Below are 12,412 nucleotides of genomic sequence, written 5' to 3'. Positions count from 1 at the left end.
TCCAATATTCTGGCCTGGAGAATTCTATGGATTATTCCATGGGGTCACAAAGAGTCGGACATGACTTTGCCTCTTTCACTTTCAGAATGAACACTACCCATCATAATTCACAGCCTTGGGCAGAAGAGAGAGCATAGACTTCCCGCAGAAGGTCCCAGGTTCCAGTCCTGACCTGATCAATCAATACACGAGTGAATGGTGGATGAAGGAGCTTTTCCCTCCCATTTCACACCCTTTATCATGCACTTCCCAGATGCTCAGCTTTGTCCTGCAAAAAAACTGGTATCCCAGAGAAATCTCAGCCTGGTCTGGGCTCCAACAATCTCCTATCCTGCTGGGGGAGATAGACCCTGACACAGACGCTCCCACTTTCATTACTGTTGAGAGCAATAATAGAAGAAATCACAAGCAGTTAGCAAACAGGGAAGGGAGCCAAGGGAGAGGGACTGGGATAGAGGAAGGATGCCAGGGCCATAAAGAGAGAGGAAGTGGAGCACTCAAACGTTAGACAGACGGCGCGTGGCCAGCGACTGTTATACACTGACCAGGGAGGAAGTTGGACTGAATAGATAATGAAGGGCAGTGGGAGGTTAATCCTTCTTGGCAGATCTTTTCATTCGTCTTGGTTGGTTTTGTATACCTCCAAAGATGGGGAGCTAACTCCTGAGGGATGCAACCCAGCCCTTCCTAGGCATGATCACCTGTCAAGAAGTGTGATGCAACATGATTTTTCAAGTGGTGGTCACCATGGGTAAAAAGGCTGAATGCAATGGACCGGGGAAGGAGGGTTACCCATGTGAACCAGGCAGCCAGTCCCTGTCACAGGCTGGATCTGGAATCAGACCCACCTGAATCTCTCCTCTACCTCTTATGGGCCCGGTGACTTCATCTCTCTATTTCCTCTCCATTCCTGTGAAATGACTGTGCCCACAGCCTACTTCATAACTACCAACTTCATAGATTTATGCATATCTTCAATGAGCAAAACGCCCTGCAAACTGTGGATGCAGAATAATTGTGCTGCCCTGCTACCGATCCAGAGTGCTCTGGAATCCGTCTCAACTTCATATGTACTTTCCTAATCTCTAAACTCTGCACAGGCTCTAACTTATGCCTCACATGTCATTATCCCATAACCCACACCTGGCAAACTCCTACGCATCCCTCAAAGTTTCCCTTCTTTTCTCTGTTTAAGCCCTGACATAGGGAACCGGGACCATCTGGGACCTGGTTCAGATTGGACCCACTGAGATGTGATGTGAGTTTCTGGAGGGCAGAGATTCCAATTGGCAAGTAGTAGGCACGCAGTAGTAGTGCCTTCTTGGACGAGGAAATGGCAATCCACTCCAGTGGTCTTGCCTGGAGAATCCCAGGGACGGGGGAGCCTCGTGGGCTTCCGTCTATGGGGTCGCACAGAGTCAGACACGACTGAAGCGACTTAGCAGCAGTAGCAGCAGCAGCAGGCACTTGCTGGATAAATGAGAGAGTGAATGAATGAATGAATGAATGAAACAGTAGTCATTTGAGAGAGGTGCCCATAGCCGAGATTCAAGACTCTGCTAACGCTTCCCAGCCTGTATCCGCAGGTCCCACAACCGCAGAGGGCGCAAGGGGGCAGATCACGAGCGAGGCGGGGCTTCCGGGAGGGGTCTTCAGCCCTTCCGGTCCGGCCCCTTTAAGGGGCGGGGACAGCAGGGCGGGCGCTCGGAGCGTCAGGGCGGCGCTAAGATGGCGGCGACGGGCGCAGGGTCCGTAGCGGCCGAGGTCCCCAGCTCGCTGCTGCTCGTAGTAGGCGGCGAGTGCGGGTGCCGGGGGCTGCTTGCCTACGTGCTGGAGGAGCTTGAACGAGGTCGGACCGGTCCGGGAACGCGGTGCCGGGGAGGCGGGAGCGGCCGCGCATCTCGGCCTGAGAGCCGGAGGATGGAGCGGTCGGGGCGGGGGCCGGCCGGATCGGGGGCCGGGGGCGGCCCGGGCCCCTATCCTCTTACCGTGAGACGCAGGGCGCAGGCAGAGTCTGTGGGCGCCCGCGGAGGAAGCAGCGTTCGGGGTCGGGCTCAGCTGCTCCGCCTCGAGCGTGGTGCAGACCGGGGAGGCGACACGGGCCCCGGCTTTGGGGGCCCACGCGATGGGGCGGCATGGGCAACGGCTCCGCTTCCCGCCCTCCGGGCGCGCCTCGATTCCCCGGCCCTTAGTAGCCTGGACGTCCTGGAGGGAGGAGCAGGGATAGGGAGGTTGGGCCCGGAGCCCCGGGGGCCACTTTCCGTAGCTCCATGAGGAACTGCTAATTGGGGTGTGGGCGGGTGCGGCCTGCTTAGGGGATTTGGCTCCTGAATATGTGAGTCATAGACGCACCTGCAAGATTCACCTGCAAGCACTTGGCACGGTGGGACCGGCGGGCGTGGTGCACCCCACACCGTGCTGCTTGGAGGGCATTCATCCGTCATCCGCCATCTCTCAGATCGTCAGCGCCTGTCCTCCGCGGCCAGTAAAATGAGATGGCAGCACACAGCTCATGGGTTTGGGGAGTGTCACCCCGCAGGGCATCGAGGGTAGGGCGGGGACCTCTGGCAGGTTCAGACCTGCCCTCTCAGGACTAATGGTCTGGTGGGGTGGGGGTGGGGGTGGGGCAGGGAGATGGATCAAGTTTTAAGCTCAGATGGTTTCAGGACTGTTCAGGGGAAGATGCCAAGGGCTGAGAGGACCTGAAGGATGGGAAGGCAGGGAGAGGGGCCTCTGGGCAGTGGGAACAGTTCCTGCAAAAGCTTAGAGGTGGAACCTGTGCGTGGCAGGGCTGAGGATCAGTGAAACCAGTGGTGCGGGTGGGAGGATACTGAAGGGGACAAGATGACTGTCTAGGAGGTGGGGACTTTCTTGCTGAGGTCCTAAGTCTTCTTTGTAAAGTGCCCGAGTTTGGGGGTTCCTTGATGGTGGATGCAGTGAGATCCAAAGGCACACTGGATGGTTCTGAATCTCCTGGCCTTCATGTGCGAGGGCAGGTTGGGAGAAGAGGGGGCCGTGGTGGCCCTTGCCTGCCCTCTGCTAGTTATTGAAATATTCTGGGAGCTGGGGAGCCCAGCTGATTTCCTATCTTCCTTTCCCTCCCACCCCACCAGGCATCCGGTCTTGGGACATTGACCCTGGCGTCTGCAGCCTCGATGAGCAGCTCAAGGTCTTCGTGTCCCGGCACTCAGCCACCTTCTCCAGCATAGTGAAAGGTGAGGCTGGGAAAGGTGACCCTGCGCCCACTAGCTGCTCCCCTTCTGTTCATTCAGTGGGCGGATGTTCTCCGAGTCCCAGCTGTGTGCATCAGGGATGGCTGTAAACAACAACAGTAATAATACAGCTGATATCCACTGAGTAAGAGCAGGGGCAGGCCCTGAGCCAGCACTCACTCCCTCAGTCATCAACTCATGAGGTCAGAACTTGCATTTTTGTTCCCATGTGACAAATGAGGCTGTGTGGTGTGGGGGACAGGGAGACCTTTGAGGAGGCTCTTTTTAGATGAGAAGCAGCTGGTGGGGAGGGTGGAGGGAAACACCCAAGCAAAGGGACAAGACGTTTGGAAAGTGAGGGGCTGGTGCGTGTGGGCGGGGCCTGGCAGGGACTGGCTGTGGTTTATGGCTGTGATTCTCGCACAGGATACAAGTAAGTGCTCAGTAGATGGGGAGCTGAGAAAGCAAGATCGAGGAGGGAGTTGGGACTCTCGGGCAGCCCTACATGGCCCGTGCTCCCTGGGGATTCTCGAGTGACTGGGGTGAGCAGAGTAGCTGCTGGGGGGGCCTGGGTGTTGCCTAGCTACCCCCTGCTCAGCTGGCCTGTTGAGTCACCTCCAGGCTGCTTTAGGAGGGGAAGGAAGTGTCCGCCACCTCATTGTCCCAGCGGTTCCTGGTGGCTTCCTGACCCTCACTGTATCGGATTGGGGAGGGGTGGAAATCTCATCGGTGCTGTGTGACCTTGGCGGCCACTTCCCCTCTCTGTGCCTTACTTTCCCTGCCTGAATGGGGCAGTATCCGCACATGATAAGAAGCCTGTGATAAGCTGATAGAGGATAAGGGTTCAGATCCCAGAATCAACCCCACTCCCCTCTCCGTGACCCATGAGGCCTCCCTGCCCTCGACTCCCTCTTGCCGCCCCTCGCTCTAGCCCCTTCCTGATCCTTGGACACCGAGAGCTCAGTCCTGCCTCAAGGCCTTTGCCCATGTTGTACTTTTTTCCTAGTGTACCCCTCTTGGCCTTCCCTGGGCTCAGGCTCCTTGATTATAAAATGGGGTGACGATGCTGTCCCCCACAGGGCTGACAGCTGCAGTTGGGTCCTGCCAGCAGCAGAGGCCTTGTCCCTGCTGTCTCCAGCATGTGGCCTGCCAAGGCGGTTTCCTGTTCTTGCCTCATCCTGACCTGCAGCTCTATCTCATGTCTGTTAATCTCTGGATGACCCCCTGGCTGGAGGTCCTGGGAAACAAGAGTCCTGGAGGGACTCCCGGCCACCTAGGATCACCCAGTGAGGTGGGATTTGACCCTGGCGCATGTGGCTCAGCCCTAAACTCAAAGGGCCCGGTTCTCCCACAGGCCAGCGGAGCCTGCACCACCGTGGTGACACCCTGGAGACACTGGTCCTCCTGAATCCGTCAGACAAATCCCTGTGTGACGAGGTAGGAAAGGGAAGTCTTCTGGGGGGAAATGGGCTGCTGGGACCGGCGCCATCCCCTGGCCCCAACCTCCAGGGGCCGCTGACTTCATCTGCCTGAAATTCTCTTCCTGACACCCAGCAGCAACAAAGTCTCCCCTGATGACTCCAGCCTCGATTTAGTCCCTCCTCAGAGCTGCTGATGGGAGTAGGTGGAGTCAGAAAAGGCTGGAGCATGGGCAGATTGAATGGGATAGGGAAGGGCTGGAGTGTGGGAGGGCAGAACCCAACCGGTGTTTTTGGGTCTCATGTGTTCCCTTGGGCTGGGCCCTGCTAGTTGTCTGAACCGACTTTTTAATAATTTTAGCTGTGGACATCTCCACTCTTCTTTCAGTTTCCTATGAGATAGAGCCCTCTAGAGATCCCTGTACAGGTTGATGCCTTTGATCAAAAATGCCCTGTTTTGCTCCCTGAGGAGGCTCTGGTGGAAACAGCCAGACACAGTCCCCTCTTCCTTATGGCACCTGGGCTGGGCCAGAGGGAAATGTGGGCTTGGGGAGCCCAGACAGACTTGGAGGGGGCACTGGAGCTGGGCTTTGAATGAGCAGGAGTGGGCAGGGAGGATGGGGGCCAGCTCCAGCAGGAGGCCCACAGGCTATAATCCTGGCTTCCAGTCCAGTACTAGCCAGGCCACTTGGGGGAGATTGTTGTGTTTTGGTCACTGAGTTGTGTCCAACTCTTTGGTGACCCCGTGGACTGTAGCCCACCAGGCTCCTCTGTCCATGGGTTTTCCCAGGCAAGAATATTGGAGTGGGTTACCCTGTCCTTCCCCAGGGGATCTTCCCGACCCAGGGATCAAACCTGTGTCTCCTGCATTGGCAGGCCGCCAGCCCTGGTAGGGGTGGTTATACATAGATCTGGGGCTGGGGACCACCCCAAAGAGGGGTGCTGGCCATCTCACTGCCTGGAGTAGGGCTTTGAACACTCTCCCCATCCCTCAGCTCCGGAACCTTCTGCTAGACCCTGCCTCTCACAAGCTGCTGGTGCTGGCGGGGCCCTGCCTAGAGGAGACAGGGGAGCTGCTGCTCCAGACCGGGGGCTTCTCACCCCGCCACTTCCTCCAGGTCCTGGGGGACAAAGAGGTGAGCTGCACCCTCGCCACCCTGGGTCTGAAGCCTGGCTCATCCCCACTGGGCTGAGCCGCCCAGGTGACCTACTGCCCCCCGCCCCGAGCACTGTCCCTTCTTCCTCTGTAGGGCGATGGTGACAGCGTGTACTGTCAGGCTCAGCCCCATGGCCCACTACAAGGTGAGGGCCTTTAGATCAGATGGTGCAGAGGCTCCAAGTGGCACCCCAGATTCTAGGTCCTGTCTGGGACACAACTGGATGGGGCCCGTTCTGACCCCTTGTCTGAGCAGGGCAAATGAGCAGAAAACCCTGGGAAACCATGTTTTCGTACTGTAGTGAGTGATGTAGTGATGCTAAGATAAGGCCAGTAGACGGAGGTGGGGGTGGGGGTGTGTATAGAAAGTCTCCCTGGAGGGAAGTGTGCTCTAGGGTGTGAGAACAGCATGTGCAAAGGCCCAGGGGCAGGGAGCGTGAGAAGGTGGGGGAGGGCGGGAGGGGAACAGGTGGTGAGACAGGACCATGGGCCCTGCTGGGCTGTGGGGAGAGCTCGGTTTTGTCCCGAGGGTGACAAGGGCAGGCAAAGGGGCTTAGCTTTCCCAAGGGGCTGGGTGTTTCCTGGCTCCGGGTAACCCCTTAACCATTTCCCCTTGTTCAGATCCGGGATCTCCTGGCCTCCACACCCCTGCCTGCAGAGCCGCCCAAGCTCACCATCACCTGCCCAACCTTCGGTGACTGGGCCCGGCTGGCCCCCGAAGTGCCCGGCCTGCAGGGCGTGCTCCAGCTGCGGTTGAACCCTCCGGTGCAGCTGCCGGCTTCTGAGGGCCTGCGCGAGTTCCTGGAGTACGTGGCCGAGTCACTGGAGCCGCCCTCCCCCTTCGAGCTGCTTGAGCCTCCGGCCTCCGTGGGCTTCCTCAGGCTCGCCCGGCCCTGCTGCTACATCTTCCCCGGTGGCCTCGGTGATGCCGCCTTCTTCGCTGTCAATGGCTTCACCGTGCTGGTCAACGGCGGCTCCAACCCCAAGTCGAGCTTCTGGAAGCTGGTGCGGCACCTGGACCGGGTGGATGCTGTGCTGGTGACCCACGCGGGCGCCGACAGCCTCCCAGGCCTCAACAGTCTGCTGCGACGCAAGCTGGCGGAGCGCGACGAGGCCGCTGCTGGTGGGGGCTCCGGGGACGACCGGCTTCGCCGGCTGATCTCCCCCAACCTGGGCGTCGTGTTTCTCAACGCCCGCGCGGCTGCCTCGCGGCTGGTGCGTGGCGAGGATGAGGCCGAACTGGCCCTGAGCCTCCTGAGCCGGCTGGGCATCGCCCCTATGCCCCTGAACCGAGGGCCGCTGCCTGCCGAGCCCACCGTGCTCTTCCAGAAGATGGGCGTGGGCCGGCTGGACATGTACGTGCTGCACCCGCCCTCCGCCAGCACCACCGACCACACCCTGGCCTCCGTGTGCGCCCTGCTGGTGTGGCACCCCGCGGGCCCCTCCGAGAAGGTGGTGCGTGTGCTGTTCCCCGGCTGCACACCCCCTGCCCGCCTCCTGGATGGCCTGGTCCGCCTGCAGCACCTGGGGTTCCTGCGGGAGCCGGTGGTGACGCCCCAGGACCTGGCGGGGCCTCGGCGAGCTGAGAGCAAGGAGAGCGTGGCCTCCCGGGACAGCTTGAGGAGAGAGGGCCGTGCGACGGTGCCCTCCAGGCCCACCCAGGAGCGCCCTGGGGTGGCCCGGAAGGACTCCCCACGGACTGAGGCCCCTCGGAGGGCTGAGAAAGAAGCCAGGCCCTCCCGGGAGGTGAAGAAGGACCCCAGACCCAGTGCCCCTCGCACCCAACCCCGGGAGGTGCGCCGGGCATCCTCCGCCGCCGTTAGTGGCAAGAATGTGGGTGCCCAGGTGGCTCCCAAGCCCCGCAGAGCACCCAACACACCCCGCCCAGGGGTCCCACCAGCTGAGAATGGGCCCCGCAGCCCCCCCAGCTTCCGGAGCGGAGAGGCCAGCCCCCCGACAGAGGCCTGCAGCTCCCCGGGCCCCCAGCTCGTGGCCACGCCCAGCCAAGAGAGCAGCCTGGATCTGGGGCTCAGCCCGGCAGGGGAGGAAGGTGGCAGCTTAGAGGAGAAAACCCTGGAGCTGCTGTTGGCCGCCAGCACCCCCCAGCCATGCACACCCTCGCCCGCTGGGGCCCCGCAGGGCCCAACAGAGAGCAGCGGGCCTCTGTCGCTGAGCCCTCTGCGGGGTGGGGAGCCTGGGCCGGATGCCTCCCCCACAGTGACCACGCCCTCGCTGCCTGCGGAGGTGGGCTCCCCGCACTCCACGGAGGTGGACGAGTCCCTGTCCGTCTCCTTTGAGCAGGTGCTCCCGCCGCCAGCTGCAGCCGCAAGTGAAGCTGGGCTCAGCCTCCCACTCTGTGGCCCTCGGGTGCGGCGCTCGGCCTCCCCGCACGACGTGGACCTGTGCCTGGTGTCGCCCTGTGAGTTCGAGCACCGCAAGGCCGTGCCCATGGCGCCGGCCCCCGTGTCCCCCGGCAGCTCCAATGACAGCAGCGCCCGGTCGCAGGAGCGGGCGGGCGCTCTGGGAGGTGCCGAGGAGACACCGCCCACATCCGTCAGCGAGTCCCTGCCCACCCTGTCTGACTCAGACCCCCTGCCAGCTGCCCCTGGCACTGCTGACTCAGACGAGGACACGGAGGGCTTCGGGGTCCCCCACCGTGACCCGCTGCCTGACCCCCTCAAGATCCCCCCACCACTGCCCACCCCACCTAGTATCTGCATGGTGGACCCGGAGATGCTGCCTCCTGAGCAGGCCCGGCTGAAAAGAGGCAGCCGTACCGGGAAGCCCCTTACCCGCCCCAGCTCTGGCACTACTACCCCCAAAGCCACTCCAGTGACTGCTGCCAAAACCAAGGGACTGGCCAGTGGGGACAGGGCCAGTCGGCCACTCAGTGCCCGCAGCGAGCCCAGTGATAAAGGAAATCGGGCACCCCTGTCCAGAAAGCCCTCGGTCCCCAAGACAACCACTCGAGGTCCATCCGGTAAGTACCTGTGGGCTGGAATCCTGCAGTGGGTTTCCTATTTGCAGTGTGGTCTCAGCCACACCCACCACCCTCTCTGGCCTCTGTTTCTCCTATAAAATGGAAGCTTTGCCCTAACTGTCTTAAGCACTTACAGTTCTAAGGTGCTTGAGCAGTATCGTCAGTGGAAACATCATCCCAGTGAGCAACATCTGTGGTGGTGATGTTTCCAGTAGCCACTTGAAGCAGAGAGAAACCAGTGAAATTAGTTTTAATGGTACGTTTTTATGAAACTCCGTTGTGTCCAGGGTCCCAAAACCACCTCCAGGTTTGATGATTGGGTAGGAAGATTCAGTATGTGGTCATACTTGTAAATGTATCACAACAAAAGGATACAGAGAGGACAAGCAAAGGGATGTGGCCTGGGGAAGTCTGGGAAACCAGGCATCAGCTGCTAAGTTCAGTTGCTAAGCCATATCTGACTCTTTGCAGGAGCTTAGGAACTGCAGCACGCCAGGCTTCTCTGTCCTTCACTATCGTGGAATTTGCTCAAACTTAAGTCCGTTTTGTCGGTGATGCCATCCAGCCATCTCACCCTCTGTCGCCCTCTTCTCTCAATCTTCCCCAGCATCAAGGTCTTTTCTAATGAGTAGGCTCTTCACATCCAGTGGCCAAAGTATTGGAGCTTTAGTTTCAGCATCAGTCCTTCCAATGAATATTCAGGACTGATTTCCTTTAGAGTTGACTGGTTTGGTCTCCTTATTATCCAAGGGACTCTCAAGAGTCTTCTCCAGCACATAGTTCGAACCCTAGTGGAATTACACATCACGTGCTCGAGTCCCTGATCTCCGAGCTGGGACGGCACGTGTGATGTGCCGCCTTCCAGGGCAGCTTAGAGACTCAGGGCCCAGGGTTTCTACTGGCGCTGGCCGTGCAGGCACCTGCCTCACACACACACTGAAAAGGCTTCCTGGGTCCAAATCTTGGACACCAGCTGGGGGGCCCAACATTCCCCTGCGTGTTGACACCTCTACCTGGAGAGAGAATCCCATTCCACAGGCAAAAGGCTCAGTCCCACAAGCACCCTCCACTCCAGGCGCCAGGCCCAGTGCAGACTGTTGCCTGTGCTTCTCACTGGCTGCAAATCAGGGGCTCCTGTGACCCCTTTCTTCCGTTTGTTAATATGCCAGAGCAGCTGACAGAACTCGGGAAAACCCATGTACTTACTGCTGCTGCTGCTAAGTTGCGTCAGTCGTGTCCGACTGTGCGACCCCATAGACGGCAGCCTACCAGGCTCCCCCGTCCCTGGGATTCTCCAGGCAAGAACACTGGAGTGGGTTGCCATTTCCTTCTCCAATGTATGAAAGTGAAAAGTGAAAGGGAAGTTGCTCAGTCGTGTCCGACTCTTAGTGACCCCATGGACTGTAGCCTACGGGGCTCCTCCGTCCATGAGATTTCCCAGGCAAGAGTACTGGAGTGGGGTGCCATTGCCTTCTCCGGTGTACTTACTAGATGACCATTTTATTATAAAAGGCTCCTAAAGAATACAGATCAACAAGCAGATGGAGATACCTAGGGGGAGATACCGCACAAGGGATTCTCTTTTCGCACAAGCCTTGGGGCCCTGTGTGGTTCTGGTTCCCTGAGGTGGGAAGCTCTGAAAAAGGGCTAGAAAACTTGAGGGTTTTATGGAGGCTTTATTACATAGTAACGATTGACTGAATCATTGGTCAATGGCAGTTGGTTCAGCCTCCAGCCATGCCCCTCCTCAGAAATCAGGGGCAGGACTGAAAGTTCTGACCCTCAAATCAAGTGATTGGTTCTCCTAACAACCAGCCCCACCCTGGGCTGGGGTCCAAAGTCATCTTCCTTGGCCAAACCCGGTTGTGATGGAAGAGAGCTTCTGAGGAATAACAAGATACCCATTTTACCTCTCCGGCCCGAAAATATTTTTTGGAACTGAGGACCAGAGAGGAAATATAGCAAAAGATGCTCCCATTGCTCTTGTTGATCAGAAAATTCCAAGAGTTTGAGAGCTGTGAGTTAGGAACTGTGGATAAAGACCAAGTGTATCTGAGCAAGCTCCAGGAGTTGGTGATGGACAGGGAAGCCTGGAGTGCTGCAGTCCATGGGGTTGCAGAGTCAGACATGACAGCAACTGTACTGATGCCTGAGAATGACCAAATGTATGTATTTCTCATAAATCACAGTATTGCAGTCTACCCCCTGGTGGAACAGATCCCTTAAGGCAAATGACACCCTGTTTTTGTGGATGGAAAATGATTAATCAAAAGTAGCGGAAAACCGTGGGTCCCTGTTACAGACTTAGATTTGGGGTCACATTTATAGAACAGATACAACAATAGTACCAACACCAATAGGCCTGACATTTGCAGAAATCAGTGTGGGATAAGGGTTGATTTAAAGAAACGTCATTGCTGCTTGTACCTTACAGTCAATTTGTACAGAACTATTTGGCACAGAAATCAGCTGGTGATTAGCTAAATCCTCTTCCTCCTCAGCCCAGTCGTTTTCCACAACTGTTGCATCCTCAGGAGACTTAACTCAGGCCCTCAATACGTTTGATCATCAAAATGCAGTGTTACTGGGGAAGCCGCTGGCTTCCATGCTGGCTCAGCAGTAAAGAATCTGCCTGAAGTGCAGGGGGCGCAGGAGGTAAGGGTTCTGTCCCTGCTTTGGGAAGACCCCCTGGAGGAGGAAATGGCAACCTGCTCCAGTATTCTTGCCCGGAGAATCCTGTGGACAGAGGAGCCTGGGGGGCTACAGTCTGTCTGTGCATAGAGGTGAAAAGAGTCAGACGTGCTGAGTGAACACACACACACATGCAGGGCACTGAGGTAGTTGAAACTTACCAATGCCAGGGTTATACCATATCAAAATATGGCCAGGGTACAATTCGTTTCATTACAGAACAGATCAGTGAGAACTATGGAGGTATTCACTTTGCCTTCCCAGCAACATCTGCCTTTGCCCGTGTACCAAATGTTATTAAGGATAGAGGTGGTAGCATGTGACCATGATTCACTTAGCTCTGAATTCCAAGGTAACCAGGGACAAACTCGCAGGCTTGTACTGAGTCTGTGTTTTACAGCAGGGCCCACCTCTCCTATAAGGAGAACATAAATGGCATTTAGGTTATTCCTGTCCCTACTGGCTGTGCCACGGGGTATATTTTATTTCTAGCTTTCCTGGAGGCGAGAGCAGTTTGGGTGCATCTGTGTAGATCGTTAATGCCTCTAGAGAACTTCTCTAAGCTTGAAGAGCCATAGCATTGCCGTAAGTGTGTGTACCCCAAGCCTCAGTAGCTAGAACAGAGGGCCACTTGCCCACTGGCCACTTCAGCCTCTGTTCGTATTAAAACAGTCAAGAGGCCTTGGGCTTGTTAGATCAGGGTACAGCCCCCTTCCCAGCGCTGGGTTCTAGCATATCCAGCATTACTGGCTGAGTCTGCCTGACCCACTTTGCTTCTACTTTATTCTCTTTCCCTGATCCAGAAAGATCCCCTGGAGTAGGAAATGGCAACCTGCTCTAGTAGTCTTGCCTGGAAAATCCCATGGACAGAGGAGCCTGGCGGGCTACAGTCCATGGGATCACAAAGCATTGAATACAACTGAGCAAACACAGACACTCTCTCCCCAGGCTGGCT

General features: G+C 57.5%; 1 protein-coding gene across 1 annotated transcript in view; it reads left to right on the top strand.

Moving 5' to 3' along the window:
- Window positions 1–1,726: 1,726 nt before the first annotated feature.
- The window catches only part of MAP1S (microtubule associated protein 1S), a 31,843-nt gene continuing 21,157 nt past the window's right edge, over window positions 1,727–12,412 (top strand). Inside the window, exons 1-5 of the mRNA XM_052642982.1 lie at window positions 1,727–1,849; window positions 3,114–3,215; window positions 4,567–4,649; window positions 5,626–5,766; window positions 6,408–8,766. Of these exons, the coding sequence (XP_052498942.1) occupies window positions 1,729–1,849; window positions 3,114–3,215; window positions 4,567–4,649; window positions 5,626–5,766; window positions 6,408–8,766 (2,806 nt within the window). The 5' untranslated portion in view covers window positions 1,727–1,728. The remainder of the gene's footprint in view (window positions 1,850–3,113; window positions 3,216–4,566; window positions 4,650–5,625; window positions 5,767–6,407; window positions 8,767–12,412) is intronic.

This window comes from Budorcas taxicolor, chromosome 7, assembly GCF_023091745.1.
Source record: "Budorcas taxicolor isolate Tak-1 chromosome 7, Takin1.1, whole genome shotgun sequence".
NCBI classification, from domain to species: Eukaryota; Metazoa; Chordata; class Mammalia; order Artiodactyla; family Bovidae; genus Budorcas; species Budorcas taxicolor.
This window is presented reverse-complemented; position numbering and strand designations above follow the sequence as displayed.